This window comes from Pseudorasbora parva, chromosome 12 (assembly GCF_024679245.1).
Source record: "Pseudorasbora parva isolate DD20220531a chromosome 12, ASM2467924v1, whole genome shotgun sequence".
Classification (NCBI taxonomy): domain Eukaryota; kingdom Metazoa; phylum Chordata; class Actinopteri; order Cypriniformes; family Gobionidae; genus Pseudorasbora; species Pseudorasbora parva.
The window spans coordinates 35,819,551-35,839,898 of record NC_090183.1 but is presented as its reverse complement, the minus strand read 5'-3'; the positions used below and the strand labels follow the sequence as shown (position 1 = coordinate 35,839,898).

General features: G+C 39.0%; 3 protein-coding genes across 3 annotated transcripts in view; all 3 read left to right on the top strand.

The window, feature by feature from the left end:
- The window catches only part of col7a1 (collagen, type VII, alpha 1), a 67,977-nt gene extending 63,980 nt beyond the window's left edge, over positions 1-3,997 (top strand). The window contains exons 111-117 of the mRNA XM_067458184.1: positions 31-147; positions 1,265-1,342; positions 1,432-1,485; positions 1,628-1,676; positions 3,183-3,191; positions 3,492-3,587; positions 3,981-3,997. Coding sequence (XP_067314285.1) covers positions 31-147; positions 1,265-1,342; positions 1,432-1,485; positions 1,628-1,676; positions 3,183-3,191; positions 3,492-3,587; positions 3,981-3,997 — 420 coding nt within the window. The remainder of the gene's footprint in view (positions 1-30; positions 148-1,264; positions 1,343-1,431; positions 1,486-1,627; positions 1,677-3,182; positions 3,192-3,491; positions 3,588-3,980) is intronic.
- On the top strand, positions 3,373-9,615 carry si:dkey-117n7.5 (uncharacterized protein LOC559444 homolog). Its single transcript, XM_067460060.1, has 5 exons — positions 3,373-3,587; positions 4,700-4,831; positions 4,911-4,973; positions 7,690-7,863; positions 8,014-9,615. The coding sequence occupies exons 2-4, from the start codon at positions 4,720-4,722 to the stop codon at positions 7,857-7,859; spliced, it is 345 nt and encodes a 114-aa protein (XP_067316161.1). The 5' UTR covers positions 3,373-3,587; positions 4,700-4,719; the 3' UTR covers positions 7,860-7,863; positions 8,014-9,615.
- A 304-nt stretch (positions 9,616-9,919) lies between these two features.
- Positions 9,920-18,396, top strand: LOC137093647 (G-protein coupled receptor 22). Its single transcript, XM_067458477.1, has 2 exons — positions 9,920-10,234; positions 16,505-18,396. The coding sequence occupies exon 2, from the start codon at positions 16,604-16,606 to the stop codon at positions 18,191-18,193; it is 1,590 nt and encodes a 529-aa protein (XP_067314578.1). The 5' UTR covers positions 9,920-10,234; positions 16,505-16,603; the 3' UTR covers positions 18,194-18,396.
- The last annotated feature ends 1,952 nt before the right edge of the window (positions 18,397-20,348 follow it).

Genomic DNA, 20,348 nt, shown 5'->3' with positions numbered 1-20,348 from the left:
TTTAAAACATCTTCCTCTTGCTTTCTTTAGGGCCCACCTGGTACCCCTGGCCCTCCTGGTCCGAGAGGTGTGGATGGAGCCCCTGGTCTAACAGGGCTTCAAGGGCCTCCCGGAGGTAAAGGTCCAGAGGGTCTGCAAGGACAAAAGGTATCAAACTTGCATATGTGCAAAGGGACACTTACATAATCATGGAGGTCATGTCATTGTTTTAATGGCTTCGTTTTTCATTAGTCATCAACACCCAACCTCTAAGACGTTGGACCACACATGCTTTTTTTTAATTAACATAGGCCTTTAAATTAGAATATGTGACCCTGGACCACAAAACCAGTTATAAGTCTCACGGGTATATTTGTAACAATAGCCAACAATGCATTGTATGGGTCAAAAATATAATTTTTTCTTTTATGACAAAAATAATTAGGATATTAAGTAAAGATCATGTTCCATGGAGATATTTTGTGTATTTCCTACTGTAAATATATATAAAAAATGTATTATTAGTTGTAACATACCTTGCTAAGGACTTAATTTGGACAACGTTCTAGTATTTTCTTGCACCCTCAGATTCCAGATTTTCAGTATTGTCCTATCCTAACAAACCATACATCAATGGAAAGCTTATTTATTCAGCTTTCAGTCGATGAAAAGATTTTTTTATCGGTTTTTTTTTTTTTAATTCTTTTTTTAATCTATTTTTTATCGCAATTTAAAAAAACAGTTACCCTTATGACTGGTTTTGTGTTCCAGGGTCACATATATCACAACAAAACTATATTGCAGATATGTATCTTTAACTACATCTTTTAATAATGCAGTCATACGGATGACTAGTTAGTAATACAATTTGTACCTACCTAACGAATATGCATTTTCTCTTCTCAAAAAAATACCCCTACCACTGTAACTTTCAGGGCTTATTTTGTGTCTGACATAAATAACCTGTGGTTTAGCGAACAAGTGAGTAATCAGAGCAGATTCAGTAAGGATGCAAGTTGTCGTACCAATTTAGACCATGATTCAGACCATTTATGCTGTTTTTTAGCCTGATTTGTTTGTTCGAACAGATTCATTAGAGAGTGTTTCTCTCTCAACACATACAGTAAAATTCTCAAGCTTTTAATTTTATTTTGCTGTGACGTGTGTGTATGTAGTGCAGCGCATAGCAGGGCTGCTCCTGAATAGCGCTGCAGGAAACCCTGATTCATATGCACAAGGAGCATGGTTAGTTCATCATATGTGAGGTATTGAATATTTATTGTAGGGAGAAAGAGGTCCTTCAGGCCCTGCTATGGTTGGTCCACGTGGAATACCAGGGATCCCAGGAGAGAGAGGAGAACAGGTGACTGACTATACACATAATCTACCACTGCATCGATTCTCTATACATCTTTTATTGCTCTTCATTGTCTCTTTGTGTTTTTGTATCAGGGTGAGATAGGCTCTGATGGAACTAAAGGAGACAGAGGAGAACCAGGCATGACGGTCAGAACAAAAAAACTTTTACGATTCATGATTTATTGTAATGTTATGCATATTTTATTCTGCTACCTGAGCTTCAAATTGAACCCTCAAGATAAGTAAGAATGACACGAGGGCTGGTTGCATCTCTCTTTACTCTTTAAAGGAGGATGAGATTCGGACTTATGTTCGAACAGAGATGAACCTGCATTGTGGTGAGTGGATCTTTAACAATTGTCATTGATCTCCATCTATAACAATTTTTCATCACCATAAATGACCGTTTCACTTTCTAAGTCATGAAATCTATCTTGTACAAAAACTTCTACAAAAAAATCATGTTCAGGCACTTGTTTTAAAGTACTGTCCCCCTCATCAATGGCAAACACAATTTGTTCTCTCGCTCCATTGTAATGTGAAATAGCTGGATAAATGTGACCCGTGCTGCCAAAATGAGTCACAATGAGCACATTTTCTAAATTAAGTCATTGTTATTTTCATATTCTGTATTAAAACAAATTCAAAATGATGTATGAGTTGTTTGAATCGGACTAAAAAAAAGACTGAGCTACACCTGTTTGAAGTAGATACAGTCAACAATTTTGAGAAAAATCGAGTTAAAGTTTTCTGAAGGTTCCAAAACAAAAATCACCTAGCAATCATACCTTCAAACACAAATTTAACAAATACCAAGTAAAAAAAACTAATATCTATTGGGGGAAAAAATATTTTATATTATATTATTATTTATAATATATTATTTTTCTATGATACCATTGTTTGTTTTACATTAATGAAACAGATAGCCGCATCTAAAATAATGTTACACATCATATGTTTTTCCCCAAACAGTTATCCAAACATAAAATGAGACATAAAAGATGATGTCTGCGTGAAAACTTGCCATGACAGATATTTCTGATTAGGGATAATCAGCATTATGACCAACATTATGACCAACATTATGACCACTGACAGGTGAAGTAAATAACACTGTTGTGTTCCCGGTCTGCAGTGGTCAGTATCTATCAAAAGTGGTCCAAGGAAGAAACAGTGGAGAACCGGTCACAGGGTCATAGGTGGCCAAGGTTCATTGATGCACATGGGGAGTGAAGGCTACTGTAACTCAAATTGCTCAAGAAGTAAATGCTGGTTCTGATAGAAAGGTGTCAGAATAAACAGTGCAACGCAGTTTGTTGTGTATGGGGCTGCATAGCCACAGACCAGTCAGGGTGTCCATGCTGACCCCTGTCCACCGCCAAAAGTGCCAAAACTTAGGCACGTGAGCTGGATCATGTGCAGTCTTTGTGCTCATGCATCGGATCTGTCCGTCAACGAGTAAGATCGTTTTCATGGACTAAGGAACGGTAATCCTCTCAGAAAACGTACAAATTAAAATATTTGTAGATGTTTCATTGCTATTTGGAGCATTGGGGTTGCTAAATAAGGGCTTAATGAAAAAATCTTTGAGAAAACGTTAAAAAAAAAACAATACACTTGTTTTGCCTGTAGCTCGAAATTATCCAATGTGCATTCTGACTTATTTTGCCTGCATGTGTCACAAATGATAAATGCGAAAACATCAATCCCTGCCTTTAGTGTATATTTAATATTCTTTCTTTTACTCAGATAAAAGTAAAATGAGATGCAAATGCTGATTAATGTTGATTTCCTCTCTTATGTATCTTTAAACTCTTTCTCTTGCTCTCTTTTTTCCCAAGCTTGTGGAGGTAAGTTGTGACTTATATATCCACCATATAGCCACATTTTCCCATCAATACATAAGCAACTCATGTCCACAGTTCACTAACATTAGGCTTGTGTGTTTTGTCTGTATAATCCATGCTGTTAAGTATGTTCGTGAGAATTTCTGGTTTGTGTCCACATGGCTGAACTTTGGGTTTCGTGCATGCTAAATTGTTGATGTAGTGCATGAACTTTGAGTACACACATGAATGCCTGTGTGAGTGTGTTCACTGATGGGTTTTGCTTTCTTGCATTTGTGTAATTCGTTGTGGGCTTGTTCTCAGGTGTTCAGGAAGTTCAGATACCTGTACCAGTGCAGACTTATCGAAGTCGCTCCTCCACGTCCCCTGAGCGCTCATTTACCAGAGGGGACGAGGAGGGTGAGTCCTATTGTCAATTCGTCCTTCTATCTCTGTTTATCCACTTCTATTCTAAGCTAAAACTTCTGTCACTCTGTCCTGTATTTATTACTTTCTTGAAAATACTAGTTTAAAGAAATAGTTATCTCTTAAATGAAAAATCTGTCATTGTTTACTCAACCATCTCTCATTCTAGGACTTTCACATCCATGGAACACAAAATTAGATATTTTAAAGAATGTTCACATTGCTAATGGCAAAAAAGTCCTGTGCCAAGTTCCACTGATCTTGATGTTTTTCACAAAAAGTTATCTGGTTTTAGAAGAATTTGATTTAGCCATTTGGACTATTCTTACGGCGCTTATTGGAGTTTGACCTGAAAAGTGCTTAATTGTATTGAATGTGCACTTGTAGTGTATGTCAACTCTTAAAAGTATATTATTTTTAAAAACTGTATAAGCAGATAATATAATATTAATTAATGATACTGAGGCTTTTGTTGTGCTTTAAAAAAGCACACATCTTTTAATGTGTTTGCTAACATACTAAAGCACATGTAAAGTGATTTATAATTGTAACTATAGTATTATTCCATATTACATTCAAAGTAAATATATTTTACATTTACTAAAGCACACCTTAATTACAAATGTGTTATTACAAATAATACATACATGACAAGGTTTAATAGAAGTAACATATATTAAAGTATAATTTAATTTGCATTGCTTGTCAGTTCATTCTTCAGTACACTAACTACATTTCAACAAGCATAATATTTTTAAGCATGCTAAAGTGTACTTCTTTTCTCCAGTGGTGGTCACTATGCATTTAAAAAAAAAGCATTTTTTACTATCATATTCCATGGAAGAAAGTATATGTCATAAAGGTTTGAAACAACATGAGGGTGAGTAAATGATGACAATAATGAATTTTTCTCTTTAAACTACCTATTTAAACAGAAACTATGTTTCTGCCTTTAAAAAAGTAGGATCTGTTAAATACATGCTTGTATTTAACATCATCCAGTTGCACATGTACATTGATTGCTTTCAAACTGTGATATTCCAGCATTCTAAACTCTGATTTCCAAAACCCTTCTTTATTTGTGCACTCATGCACTTTTTTTGCAGGTCCAAAGCTGCGTGTTGTGATGAACACAAATGATCCCGACTACGAGCACATTTACTCTATAGAGACATACGATGAGGACGCTCCAGCGGTGGAGATGGCTGACTATGACACAACTGTCAATAAAACCCAGGGTATGCCTTCTTTTCTTCACCAGAAAAAACGTTTTAATTGTCTGTGCAGACACAGCATAATATGTTGATCTTTTGGCAGGTCAAACAGACTCTGTTGATTCATTTAAAGCTGAAAGGACAAAAAGAGAGGTGAAACGTGAAGGTAAGCCATCACTCGTGATTCATCATGAAGATTAAAGGCTCGATTCAATCATGTTTGCGCATGAGCATGTTGGAGAGCCTGGCTTTAGCTTTACTGTGGAAATAACATGTCGATGGTGCATATTTTATCAATGCATTCTTCAAATTTGTACTGCTTTTCCATGTTTTTGTTGGCAACAGAATACTTAGAAATGCTATCTGTGGGAATTTATTCAACTTTTGTTGAAAACTGATGATGGATTATTATAATTCTGCACTCTGTAATTGCTGCACACTATTGTTCTTAGCTGTGCTCACTTCCTGTTGTTTCTCTGTGTATCTGCTGCATGCTGTAAACCCGCTGACTCATCTGTATGACAGCTCTTAGTATGAGATTGCAAGCAGCTGTCCCACCACAGAAAAGAGCTGGATATTTCTACAGATCTCCGTGGCGCTCTCAACTATAGAGATACCATAATGACAAGTTTAAAAGTTGAATCTCCCTTGAATGTGGTTGTGCATTTTAATGACAGTCTTTGGCCATATTGTTCAGTTTATATTAATTCAGGATAGATAAATGTGTTGATTACGAGATGTATCTGCATACAGAACTATTAGATGTAGCTGAAAAAGCCAAACCTGTAAATTAGTGGTAGGTGTTCACATACTTTTGGCTATGTAGTTGAAAAGTTTGAAAAGCCTCTTATGTTCATCAATACTGCATTTATTTGATCACAATACAGCGAAAACAGTAATATTTTAAATATCATTACAACTTAAAGGCACAATATGTATTTTAGCTTGATGACGTCTGGATTTTGTGGAATCATGGGATATATTGTCTTCACCTCTACAGACTGTAAAATAATCTGACTGGGGAAATCATAAAGCTTATGTATTGAAGATGTATTAACGCTACTGTATTATAAAGCAGTGTGTTGGAGCGGAACGAGGCCACTGGACCGATTGCTAATAAGAGAAACACATGGTTCGAGAGCAGTGGAGCTTTTCTTATTACTGCTTCCGCTTCTTCTGCTCATGCGTATGTGGGGTAATGCAGTGCAGTTACTAGATACATTTGAGTCTGTTGAAAGTTATGTTAAAATGCTATTCTGTGTGTTCGCTCTGCGGCTACTATGAGACACTTGTTCACACTGCTGTAACTAGATTGATATTAGACATGGTAAAATATGGTATTCACGGTAAATCAAAGAAAACGAGATTTAAACAATAAGACTAACTGTGTTAAGCAATACCAATCAGGCATAACATTATGACAACCTTCCTACTATTCTGTTGGTCCTCCTTTTGCTGCCAAAACATCCTTGACGAGGTGAGGTATGGACTTCACTAGACCCCTTAAGGTGTGCTGTGATTTCTGGCACCAAGATGTTAGCAGCAGATCCTTTAAGTCTTGTAAGTTACGAGGGGGAGGCCTCCATGGAACGGAGTTGTTTGTTCAGCACATCCCACAGATGCTCGATTGGATTGAGATATGGGGAATTTGAAGGCCAAGATAACACCTCAAATTGTTGTTGTGCTCCTCAATTTATTCCTGAACCATTTTTTCTTTGTGGTTTTGCGCATTATCCTGCTGAAAGAGGTCAAAGGCAAAGCCAGGGAATACCATTTCCATGAAAGTATGTACATGGTCTGCAGCAATGCTTAGGTAGGTGGTATGTGTCAAAATAAAATCCATATGGATTGCAGGTTTTCCAGATGTTGGTTTCCCAGCAGAACATTGCCCAAAGCATCACAGTGCCTCCGCCAGCTTGCCTTCTTCCCATAGTGCATGCTGGTGCCATGTGTTCCCCAGTAAGCGACACACAGGCACCTGGCCATCCACGTGATATAAAAGAAAACGTGATTCATCAGACCTGGCCACCTTCTTCCATTGCTTCTTTTATACCACCTTAACTGGTCTGCGGCTATGGAGCCCCATACACAACAAACTGTGTATTCTGACACCTTTCTATCAGAACCAGCATTAACTTCTTGAGTAATTTGAGCTCCCCACGTACATCATTGAGCCTTGGCCACCTATGACCCTGTTGCCGGTTCACCACTGTTCCTTTCTTGGAGCATTTTTGATAGATACTGACCACTGCAGACCAGGAACACCCCACAAGAGCTATCCCACCCACTAACAGGTGCCGTGATGAAGAGATTTTTTAAAATATTTTAATCCAAAAATCGTATATATTGTGCCTTTAAAATAACCGTTTGTTTACACTTTATTTCGATGGTCCACTTTAGACATTTTAACATTCTAACAAAGAACTTTACAACTGCACGACAACTTACTCTCGTTAGAGTATTAGTAGACTTTTAGGTTAGGGTTAGGGGTTACGATTTTGGTTAGTAGAATAATTTGATTTGACTAGTTATAATATTGACTAGTTACAATAACTTGACTAGTTACTTGTAGTCAGTAGAATGTATGTTGGGGGAGCAACTACCATTTCTTATTATTATCTGTCGTCCTGCTCAGTATTTTTCTGGTAACCATTATACATGTTTCTTCAGGATTCGTTGATTAGAAAGTTAAATACATTTTTAAATCGTAATCTTTTGTAACATAAATGTCTTTACTGTCACTTCTGATAAATTGAATGTATCCTTGAATGTAAACATAAAAAAAAAATCCTCCTGACGCCAAATGTTGTAACGGTAGTGTATTCTGTAAAAAAAGCAAGAACCATTTAACCATTTAATTATCCCTTCATTTGTGTTTTTAGACTCTTGCATCTTGCCCATGGAAGAGGGTGATTGTTCCAAGTATACTTTGCGCTGGTACTTTAACTCTCAGGTGGGCGACTGTAGACCTTTTATCTACAGCGGCTGTGGAGGGAACGCTAATCGCTATTTACAGAAGGAAGAGTGTGAAAAACTCTGTCTACAACAGTAAGAAGGTACATTAACACGCTTTGGGCTGAAGGTGACAAATGCTGCATTAATGCATATTTGTTCATGAATTATTAATTGGATGGGAGATTGCAGAGATTTTGTACTGTATCTATCTATAAGAGATTTTCCTTACTGTCCTGTCTATTCTGTTATAGAATTGTGTTTTAGCTTGAAGAAGAGCTGACTGTAAATGGATCTCAAACTCATCAAAAATATAAAAACCTAAACCTCAGTGTTGAATACTGCCATCATGCACAAGAGATCAAGCTGAAGACTGATGTCAACACCTTTTCCAGATCTTAAAGGTTTTTCTTGTTTATTTATTTTGTGTCTGTTGAGCTGCCAAACATCTGTTAATCTTGCCACCCAGTCTGGATTTATCTACATATATTTTATTGGAGGCAAAGCTAACATTGTTTATAACATAACATACTGGACATGTACAGATCCACAAAAAAATGTTTTGGTAAATACGAGTTTATATGCAAATGTACATGCACGTTAGTCCAGTTAGTCACAGCATACCACATTATCTTTCATTTCTCACTTAATCCTTAATGCCACATATTTACACCCACTGACATTTTCTCAGGTGCTAAAAACAGAAACGAGAACACTCATTGTAATGTTCCAGTTCTTAAAGAATTAATCTTAGACTCGTTCTTAGAATAAGTCTATGCTGTACAAAATTGTACTGTAAATGTAGATCTGTATTTTTATCTGCTTAAAAATGAGAATGAATGTTCTTGTATTATCAGATGTTGCATGTTTACTTGGACAAATGGTGCTATTTTTAAAGATATTTTTATATTGTTGATTTAATTTGATTTTTTCATGTATTTCATTGGTTATATTCAGTATTTGTGTTCTATCCATTGTGTTATGGATTACACTCCTACAGACTGGTTCATTATTTTAAAGTGATGGACATTTTTCTTTGCACAAGGCAAACCCTGTCTGCCAGTTTTCATAGCACATGTTTTTTCCAGATATACATTCATACATTGTAAAGCGATCTGTCTTTCCTTCATGTGTTGGAATAAACATTGAAATTTATAGGGAAAAATAAACATCAGACAAGACAAACTGTCTATTGGATTGTAATGAACACGACTGAATTGAATGGTGTTCGAGATTTCATTTTAACTATGAATAGTAACAAGTGCAGGTCTACATTATACAGCGACTAGAGCCTCATTAAAAGCTCAGTAACCACCTGTAGTTTACGTAGACCAGAACTACTCTCTCTTTTCGTTCTCTCCTCTCTCTGTTAATTTGCTGTCAGTCTATGTTGTCTTTCTTTTTCTTTTCTTTTTACTGATGATTCAGTAATGATTCTGGACCATCTTGTTAAGATGCCAACGAACACTCATTACTACTCTTCCAGGGCTGTCACTCAAATGCTGTTTTCATATTCACTTCTACTCATATTTATTCATTGACTGCATTGTAGCCAGTCCATCTGTTAGTGTATTTTGTTTTATATTCTCAAGCCTGCTTAATAACAAATCGTTTGAGTGCCAGTCTTTATTTTTTTATTCTGTTCATACTTTAGACATAAATCCGTCATTACGCCTTTTAATGAGTTTCTCAGTCACTGATAACTGCATCAAATTTGATGCTCCAGATGTCAACAATGCCTTAATCTGTCTCATGTTTTAATCGAGCCTTGGTGCATTGAATATTTGGGGGAAAATAGCTTTCCTTTCAAGTGGATGCATTCTTCATCCTTTCAAATAATTTCATATGCCTCCTAAATTGCCCTTTCCACATCTACTAAATAGCCTTGGGAAGGAAGGAGTATGTTAATTGCATTGAGTTTGACATTGAAAAGCAATTTCTATGCCCTTTCATACAGTGCTGAGCATTAAAGTTCTTGGAGAACATGTATATTGCGCTCATATTTGCACAATGTTTAGAGCTAACAACTGCCGTTGAGATTTCATGTTTTAATTAATGCAGATAAAAATAAATAAATAATGTAATAATAAATGTTATTCTCACAGAAAGCGTATCTTATACTTTTGTTTTTAAGAATCGCACGGGCTGCAGACAGTAGCTCGTGCGTTTCCACGATGAAGCCTGCAGTTTGTGTGTGTGGATGCGTGTATGTGTATGCGCGCTCGCGCTAAGAGAGCGGGTTCAGTACGTCTAGTATACATGATAGCGGCACTCATGGGTACTCACAGAAGCACGGTTGCGATTTCTATCACCGTTTAGCACCACTGAAGGTGAGACATTTATTCCGGGCACGTAACTGACAGCGGACTGTCCTGAAGCCACTGGAATCTCGCGCTCTAGTAGAGTGAGGGAGAGTAGCGCGCGCTGTACGGACCGCAGTGGAATGTAGCGGGGAATCCCGGCGCGCGGGGCAAGGTGAGTAAAAACCTCCTTGATGCATCTTCACACTACTCATGAGGCTATCTTTCCACTTAATTGCCATTCCAGTCGATTTGACCACCTCTCTTCATTCGTTTTTGTCTGTTTAAGTGGTACATTTTGGCAGAGCGTCTGGAATAGAAATAATAATAAGAGGCATTCAGCGGTGTCGTTTGATCTGGACGCGACTCCTAATATTTTTCTTACACTGCAAAAAAAAAAAAAAATTGGCAGCAATGCCATATGCGGGGTATGTCGCCACTACGGACGATTTGTTTACCGAGCAAATCCATGTGTTGCCTGTAATCTGCAGTGAGCATAAAATTCAAGATGTCATTTGAATAGCAATATTGCGAATTAATGTTTTTGCATTAGTTTAAATAGCCATTGTTATCAGTCACTATGGACTTCTCGGGTTATGGGATGCCTTATGACATTTCAATTTGAATCAGGGCATCATCCCCTCACATTGATGATCTCAAACACAACTGGACACATGCACATGCTCACAGACACGTGACTTCAGCAAATTATTGAGGGGGAAAAAAGTTAAATACGCCTGCGTCAATCATTTGACTTTCATCACACCCATCATCATCATCATCATCTTTTGCTCTTGCTTCCACACGCACACACATTCTCACTGATTACAGCCAAATGGATTTTCTGATGCAGGCTGCAAGATGCCAGTTGAAAGAAGGAAAAGGAGAATGGAGATGGAGTGTGTAAATTTATAATAAGATTAAAGACTACAGTTTGCTTTCAGGACAAAAAAGAAACGGCATGGAACAATGGACTGTAGAGCAGGTGTATAAGTGTCCCTGATCTGTTGAGAATGCGAAAGGAAAGATGAATCTAGATCATCAGCTATTTTGGCTCCTTCTAGATGTGGAGTTATTTTTGTTCCTCCCTGCCTAGTGAACGCACGTGTTGTCACGCTCTTTCATTTCCACAGAGTCTGTAAACAAATGTAACGCCTTTGCATGTTAATTCCACCATTAATGTGCTCATTAGAAATCAATTTTGACTCGGTGCACCGTTGAGCCATTTGTCCACGGAGACGCAAATTATAACATGCAGTGATTTGAATGCCTCTGCTATTGTTATACAAGGGACATTTTGTGATTGTTTTCTCAACCTCATGTCATTTCAAAACCGCAATTTTTTCCCGTGGAGCGCAAAGGAGAAATTCTGAAGAATCTTGACGCAGCTTGCCAGGTTTGATTTCATCATGTGACCAACCTCAGTGGCAGTTTGAATATGCTGAATAACAACATTTGAAAGCTGCAGCAGGGCTATTGTAGTCAACTAAACGCACACAAGAAAACATTTTGGATTAGTTGAAATAAATAAACATGAACTGAAATTAAATATTAAAAAATTAAACTTATTTTACTTCAGCTAGTTGAAAAATCTACATTTTCATTTAGATTAGGCTACCATAATACAAATACTATGACCCTGGACCACAAAACCAGTCATTAGGCTCATTTTAATTTTAACATCATTTGAAAACTGAACAAAAAAGCTTTCCATTGATGTATGGTTTGTTAGGATAGGACAATATTGAAAATCTGGAATCTGTGGGTGCAAAAAAACAACAACGAAATATTGAGAAAACCGCCTTTAAAGTTGTCCAAATGAAGTCATTAGCAAGGCATATTACTATTAATAATAATATTTACGGTACATTAACAAAATATCTCCATGCAATATGATCTATACTCCATATCCTAATTATTTTTGGCATAAAAGAAAAATGTATAATTTTGACCCCTACAATGTATTGTCAGCTATTGACACAAATATACCCATCCGGGGTCCAAGGTCACGTATATAAAAACAATTACTAATAAAAATGACAAAAATGATAGAACTTCAACTAAAACTTACAACAGAAAAAAAAGAAGAAGAAAAAAAAACTAGTACTAAAAATTTATATTTTTAATGTCAATTATAGTAAAACACAAAGCTGCAGTGGAGAGAATCTTAATTTTTCTTACATTTAAATTAGCTTTCATTTAGATTCCTCACACAAATCTGACTTGGTATATATTACTGCATAAGTCACATGGATACTTTTTACAATTTTATTTCCATTTTGTTGTTTTTCCTATTTTTGGCAGACGAGGTCACTATCTGTCATTGGAAGGAAAAAAGCTGTTTGAAGAACATATCTGTTCCACAGAAAAATGACGACATGCTGGTTTGGAACATCGTGAGGGTGAATAAATAAGGAGTTTTCATCTTTGGGTGAACTATTCCTTTAACACGCAGGCTACAAACCACCGTGGACAGACCAAATTGTCTTGGAAAACAATGATAATGAAATAGAGTCTGATAAATGGCAGAAAGAGCTGAGACAGCATGGTTAGTGTTAAGAAAGATGGATGGATCTCAGGCTTAGCACAGTGATGGATAGATGGAGGAGGTAAAAACAAACTCCTCCAGCGATTTCACAACACAGTGTGCACCTGCACCTCCCACTCATCTCTCATTCTCTCCTTCTCCCTCTCCCTCTCTCTTTCCTTATTCCTTAGTTTTTTACATGTCACACTGTGATTTCCTCAAGACTGACAAAAGTCATTCTTACTTATTTTTGCATCCGTCTTACTTCTGTGCGCATAAGATGTCAGGCTTCAGTTATTCATACAACAGAATCTGAGCCTCAAATCTAAGTCTTGTACTGTCATTCAAAAGTTCCACTACAGTGACCTCTTTTCATTGCCAGCATGACATGGGGTGCTCCGTATTGCTCTCCCTCCCTCCGCAGTCTCATTGTGTTAACCATCAAAACTTTCCTCCTGCGGTCATTATCACAGATGTGCTCAAGAGGCAAAAGTCTGAGCCCCACTTGAACAGCCACAGATGTAGAAAGTCTCATTTTTTTTATTTTGACCACTCTTAAACTGTAGACCAGTTGCCATAGTAACAACCATCCTAGAAATGGGATCAGTCTCAAGTCGAACTAATTTATTTATTTATATCTTTTATGATTTTTTGGGAATGACAGGCTGCTGTGATTTGAGAGCTGCTTGTTTTGAGATTGGCTTTGAGTTTATTCGAATTATGTCCGTTTCTTCAACATGTTAAATTGCACAATCGGACACTGAGTAGCCAAATTCATCAAGGTTTCAGCAGTTTTTTGTGTCCTTGGTCATGTGTGGGAGATCGTTGGGTGATGTTATTCATCTGTTAAAACTTGACTGTGTGCGGGACTGCTGAATCACGTGTAAATCATACTCATCTTTATCATTCTGTCTTGCTAGATCAATACCTTATTACACTTCAGAAGGACAAGTGATACCTTCTTCACCAAAATGATGCCAGTGCTCGGTTGGTTGCATCTGTGAATCTCTCTTAGTCCCTGCCTGCGTTTGCACTGACTTGAATGAGTGCTGATGGTGTAACTGACTATGATACTATGCACTGATATTATATATATATAACATACACATACTGATATTTTATATATATATATATATATATATATATATATATATATATATATATATATATATATATATATACATACACTCACCTAAAGGATTATTAGGAACACCTGTTCAATTTCTCATTAATGCAATTATCTTATTAACCAATCACTTGGCAGTTGCTTCAATGCATTTAGGGGTGTGGTCCTGGTCGAGACAATCTCCTGAACTGAATGTCAGAATGGGAAAGAAAGGTGATTTAAGCAATTTTGAGCGTGGCATGGTTGTTGGTGCCAGACGGACCGGTCTAAGTATTTCAAAATCTGCTCAGTTACTGGGATTTTCACGCACAACCATTTCTAGGGTTTACAAAGAATGGCGCGAAAGGGAAAAACATCCAGAAAATGCATTGTTGATGCTAGAGGTCAGAGGAGAATGGGCCGACTGATTCAAGCTGATAGAAGAGCAACTTTGACTGAAATAACCACTCGTTACAACCGAGGTTTGCAGCAAAGCATTTGTGAAGCCACAACATGCACAACCTTGAGGCGGATGGGCTACAACAGCAGAAGACCCCACCGGGTACCACTCATCTCCACTGCAAATAGGAAAAAGAGGCTACAATTTGCACGAGCTCACCAACATTGGACAGCTGAAGACTGGAAAAAGGTTGCCTCAGAATTTGGTGTAAACAGAATGAGAACATGGATCCATCATGCCTTGTTACCACTGTGCAGGCTGATGGTGGTGGTGTAATGGTGTGGGGGATGTTTTCTTGGCACACTTTCGGCCCCTTAGTGCCAACTGGGCATTGTTTAAAAGCCACGGCCTACCTGAGCATTGTTGCTGACCATGTCCATCCTTTTATGACCACCATTTACCACCCATGATGATGGCTACTTCCAGCAGGATAATGCACCATGTCACAAAGCTCTAATCATTTCAAATTGGTTTATTGAACATGAGAATGAGTAGACTGTACTAAAATGGCCATCACAGTCACCAGATCTCAACCCAATAGAGCATCTTTGGGATGTGGTGGAATGGGAGCTTCCTGTCCTGGATGTGCATCCCACAAATCTCCATCAACTGCAAGATGCTATCCTATCAATATGGGCCAACATTTTTAAAGAATGCTTTCAGCACCTTGTTGAATCAATGGCGCCTAGAATTAAGGCAGTTCTGAAGGCGAAATGGGGTCAAACACAGTATTAGTATGGTGTTCCTAATAATCCTTTAGGTGAGTGTATTTGCAGAATTTGTGTAAGATAGATGAGTAAGATATTTTATATAAAAGATGTTTGCATATAGTGCACAAGACAAAAAAAAGCTGAATTTATTAAAATGATCCTGTTCAAAAGTTTATGAACCACTAAATCTTAATATCGTGTGTCATTCCCTGGATGATCCCCGGTCCTTGTTTGTCCTGAGCGGTTAAACTACCCAACGTTCTTCAGAAAAAAATCCTCCAGGTCCTGCAAATTATTCTAGTTTTCAGCATTTTTTTGCATGCATATTTGAACCCTTTCCAGCAGTGACTATGATTTTGAGGTCCATCTTTTCACACTGAGGAAAAAATTATAGACTCAAACATTATTAAAAATGATTCAAACATTCACCGATGCAAACCAGGGTGTTAAAACTTTTTAACAGGGTGAAGATGTCCAAATTTTTCTTATTTTGTTGAAATTTATATATATATATGCCCTTTGGAAGCAACAGAAGATACGTACATGTTTCCCGGAAGACAAATAAAAAGTAACATTTTCCCTGATCTTCAAAAAGGGAATTCAAAAAGTTTTCTTAATGAGAATCAGTGCATCAGTGAATTACCTTTTTAAAATCTCAAAATCATTCAGTCGCTGCTGGAAAGGGTTCAAATATGCAAAAGATGCTGGAAACCTGAAGAATTTGAACATTGGGCAGGTTAACTGCACAGGAAAACAGGAGACTCAAGAACAAGCTTCACAAAACAACAAAACAGCAGTGGATCATCCAGGGAACATTCATTTAAAGCTGCAGTAGGTAACTTTTGTTAAAATGTATTTTTCACATATTTTTTACACCTGTCATTATGTCCTGACAGTAGAATATGACGGATCATCTGTGAAAAAATCAAGCTCCTCTGGCTCCTCCCAGTGGTCCTATTGCCATTTGCAGAAATACACCGCTCCTGGTAATAAACAACCAATCAGAGCCAGAAAGGGTGTCTTAGCGGTGTCAATCATGCTTGTGTGGGCGCTGATCACAACTCCCTCTCATGCACAGCGCGCGTACAGGCATTCAAATTCCCAGTGTGCCGCAGCTTTGCTTATGGCGGACAAACAATCCAAACCTGCTCATAAAATACAGAAGGATAAACGGAAAAAGACAGATGACGAAGATAAAAAAGATAAAAAAGAATTAGATAGAGCCCAAAATAAAACGAGGGTAAATACCGGAGTGGCTTTTTTGAGGTGGAAGGAGCTAACTTGTCTGTCCTGAAAGGATTAAAAAACCAATGCAGAGTTAGCCACATTTCTGCTTGACAAGTAAATATCCCCTCTTGATTTTTTAAATTTATTATTCCTCGAAGTCACTGTGGGTGTGAATTCCTCGTCGGAGCCCATTGACTCTAGTGTCAAAACTCTAGCCGCATAACATACAGGAAAAAAATATCAGCACTGGGCAAAAGAAACTATTGAAACCTACGAATTCACTGGCTTGTCATGTTGCTGAAATAATGTACTAGCTAACCTTATTTAGCATCACATATACATGCATATTACAGTAAATTCTGTACATTTTGGCCTGCTCATTAATGTTTCGTTCTGTTTTTGTCTTCTCACCATAGAGCTGTCAATCCTTTATCAACGCCCCAAGAAAACACCTGAGTAGGTGGAGCATGGCCAGTGGGAGTGGCTGGCGTTGCTATGCCTAAAGGCACGTGGCGATGGTGTCCATGGAGACAGATGGCAGCTTCACTGAGGGCCACGGTCTGTCCCTCTTACAGGCAGAAGATAGCGTGGGGGCCGGACTCACACAGCAGGAGGGGACGTGGCTGGGCTTCCGGGCTACACTGAGTGCTGTGCTACTGCTGGAGCTGCTCCTGGGGGTGGGCGGCAATCTGACTGTGCTGGTGTTATACTGTGGTCACTGCAGTCTGTTGGAGTCCGTCAGCCATGCCGTCACGCTCAGCCTGCACACCCTTGACCTGCTGCTCTGTCTCCTCTGCCTGCCGATCACTGCCACGCTCCTCATTCTGGGCGGAGCCTCGGTTCCTCACCACGCCCTCCTCTGCTGTCTACACGAATCGGCAGCCAGCTTCGCCAGCGTAGGCACGGCACTTAACCTGCTTCTCATCAGCCTAGATCGCTATGACATCAGCGTCCGGCCAGCCAATCGCCTGCTAACGCCTCGAAGGGCAACCGTTTTGCTTGTTGCAGTGTGGGCGGTTTCTTTAGCTGTGCCACTCTTACCATTCCTGGAGGCGGGGTTTGTCTCGGAGCAAGGCGAGGGGGTGTTTGTGCACTCCAATAGCACTGTGCTTTGTTCAGAGTGGGGAGGAACTCTACAGGCTCATCTGTTACTACAGGTTCCCGTGTTCCTGTGCTCTCTCGCTGTGATGCTGTTTACATACTCCCGAATTCTTCAGGCACTGCGCAACCGCATCGGACGCACGGCAAGGCCCCATCGAGACAGCAAACGGCCTGGTCCTGGACATCGCCTCTGGTTACGCTGTAAAAGATCAATGAGGTCGCCGGATCACATTACAAGGAACACACCCACTTCCCCCCCGCCACTTTCAACCGCACCACTTATCACCTCGGATGCAGTTACTACGGTCACCATCAACACTGAGACGAATACTCCCTCGCTCACCACACCCCTTAGCCCCACCCCCACCATGTCTGTGATAACTTCGCCTTTAAGCCCCACTCCCACTGCATCCATGGCAACCACACCTTTGAGTCCCATTACATCTGTGTCTGTCATAACTACCACCCACATTCCCACCCCTGCTACACCATCAGTGACCACGCCTTTGAGTCCCATGCCCACTGTTTCTACAGTAACCACTCAGCTAACTCCAACCCCCGTCCAGGCTCCACCAAGCATGGGTGTGGGCGCATCAGTGTCGGCCATTTTGGCTCTGCGTCGAGCAGTTCGACGCCACCGAGATCGACGGGAACGCCAAAGGCGAGTCTTTCGCATGTCCGTCATCATCATCCTCTCGTTTCTGCTATGCTGGGCACCTCTCTCCATCATGCCCCTTCTCATGTTGGCCATTGGGCCATCCGATTGGCTAGAACGCCTGAGACTCTGCTTTCTGGTGCTTGCTTATTGGACGGTAGTGCTACATCCGCTGCTCTATGCGTTCACGCGTCAAAAACTACGCAAAGTTCTGCATACCCGCCTGCGCAGGCTGCGGCCGCAAAACACACAGACTCGTATTCGCACTAATACCAGGATCCGTCGCAAGCACGGGGCGGATTGCAACGATGCTACTGACCGCTGCCTGGCGGAGGCTGTTAGGGAGTGAGTGTTTGTGTGTATGTGGTTTATAACTAAGCTCACACGGAATCTGAATGCACATTCCCTTGTGTACACTGTCCATCCATCCGTTTATGAAATATTTTGGATAATTTAATTAGGCTTTTAGCTGCTAATAAGATATTTTTCAGCTCCATTTAACATATTTCACCATGTTTAAATCAGTAGCTGTAACTATGTTTTGAACATTGGGGGGGGGGGGGGGGGGCAAACCATTTTTTGTGTGGGTTAGGGGTCATTTTATTTAAGGATTTAAAGGGATTTAAGGGGACACAGAGAAAGAGAAGGAAGAACAGTAAACAAATGTTTGAATTTGTGTCAAATATTAAATGTTTCGCTACTTACGCCTTACCTCGCACTTTCACCCTTAAAACTACAGCATTTATTTAGAATTCGCACTTGTCTTCTTTGATTGGCCATCTCAATAATTCAGTTGACAAGCCTCTAAGGCAGATTTCTAAAGCAAACCAGACTAAAACAATTATTTTTAAAACATTTTATCATCTTAACAACAAACAGAGCTGTATGTAATGGATTAGGAATTAAGAAGATCAAATATTGGGGGGGAAATGTGGCACCATTTCTGATTTTTTTTTTAGACGGGGGGTTGGGGGGGTTCATTGGTGGTTATGGGCCTGTTTAAATCCATTCTTCGTTTTCCCTGCGAATGTCAAAGAAAAAAAAATTAAGTCAGAAGATTCCGTCTGGGCCTATTTATGACTGTACTGTAGGTAAAAGGTTTGTGCTGGAAACCATTAATGTGTTAGATGTGTTAGATGATATGTGTGACTCGCTCACCTCTATAAAGGAAATGAAAAAAACCTTGGTAGGTCTCGATTGTCCACGAGTGTGTATTATCATTGGCAACTAATCAGCACAGGGTTTCTAAAGCACACTGAACTCTGAGGTCAACAGGGCACTGTCTAATTAACCAGTTGAGCACAAATATTCTCATGGTGCTAGGGGAAAAGAGCGAGATTGAGAGAGAGTAACCTACAGGTGTGAGTCTGCAAGAGGCCATGTGCAATAAATTCCAAATCCAGGTTATGCATCGCATGATTTCCATATAAATTAATACCAATTTATTGGCATTCATTGTGTGGTGTAAAAAGTAACCGTCTATCCACCAGTACACGTGCACATATTTTATAGTGTGCTTCTCACTGATAGTTTAGAGGGCAATAGATTTATCATTGTGTTTATTAATGTATATGATCAGGGATGTAAATAGTCACTAATATTTCTGTGGTTTGAAACTGCAGCCAATTTGAATTCTGCTCTACCAAGGGCGACAGTCTCTGAAAATATTGACAAAAAAACTTTTACAAAAATGTATTTATTTTATTTGTGTCCCGTATATGTATATCTTGTAAGTGCTGTACATTATTTCAGTTTGAGATGGTTATTGTATTACTTTATAATAGAGGAGCAATAAGTCTGAATTACAGTAATAAAAAAATTCAGCCTCTTTGCTTGTTTGCTTTGTCTTAGCTTAATTAGTTGTATTACTTTTATACAACATTTAAATTATATACTGCTGTAAATATTAAAGCTAGATTATGTAACTTTTCCATCCGCTTATAGGGCGCCTATTCAAAACAAAGGGGTTGTTTGATGACGCCAAGTTTGAGCGCCGAATCTTGGGACATGTGGTCTTCACCTCACAACCGGTTAGAAAGAATCAGGATAGGACTCGGGCAGAAATCATGTTAATAGATGTGATTATTAACATTACTGTAGTATGAAGCAGAGCAGGAACGAGTGTCGTGGGAGCTGAGCAAGGCCGCTGGAGAGATTGTTAATCAGATGAACGCAACACGCCTTGCGAGCAATGGGACTTTTATTATGCCACAGTCACCGCCGCCATTTCCGCTTTTCCATAAAGACTCATAAAGGCCTTCTGGAATTGATGGGTTTTTACAAGAAAAATATCCATATTTAACATTTATATATCATTTTAATTTTATAAAGTTAAATAATAAGTAAAGTAAAACTTCCACCAGACCACCTTCCATTTTGTTGTTGTTAATGTTGTTGTTGTTTTTACAAAAACCCATCGATTAGCATCGGAATGCCATTATTAGCCCCATGGAGAACGTTTATTATGGACTGATGCACTTTTTTTTGAGCTTCAAACTCGTGGG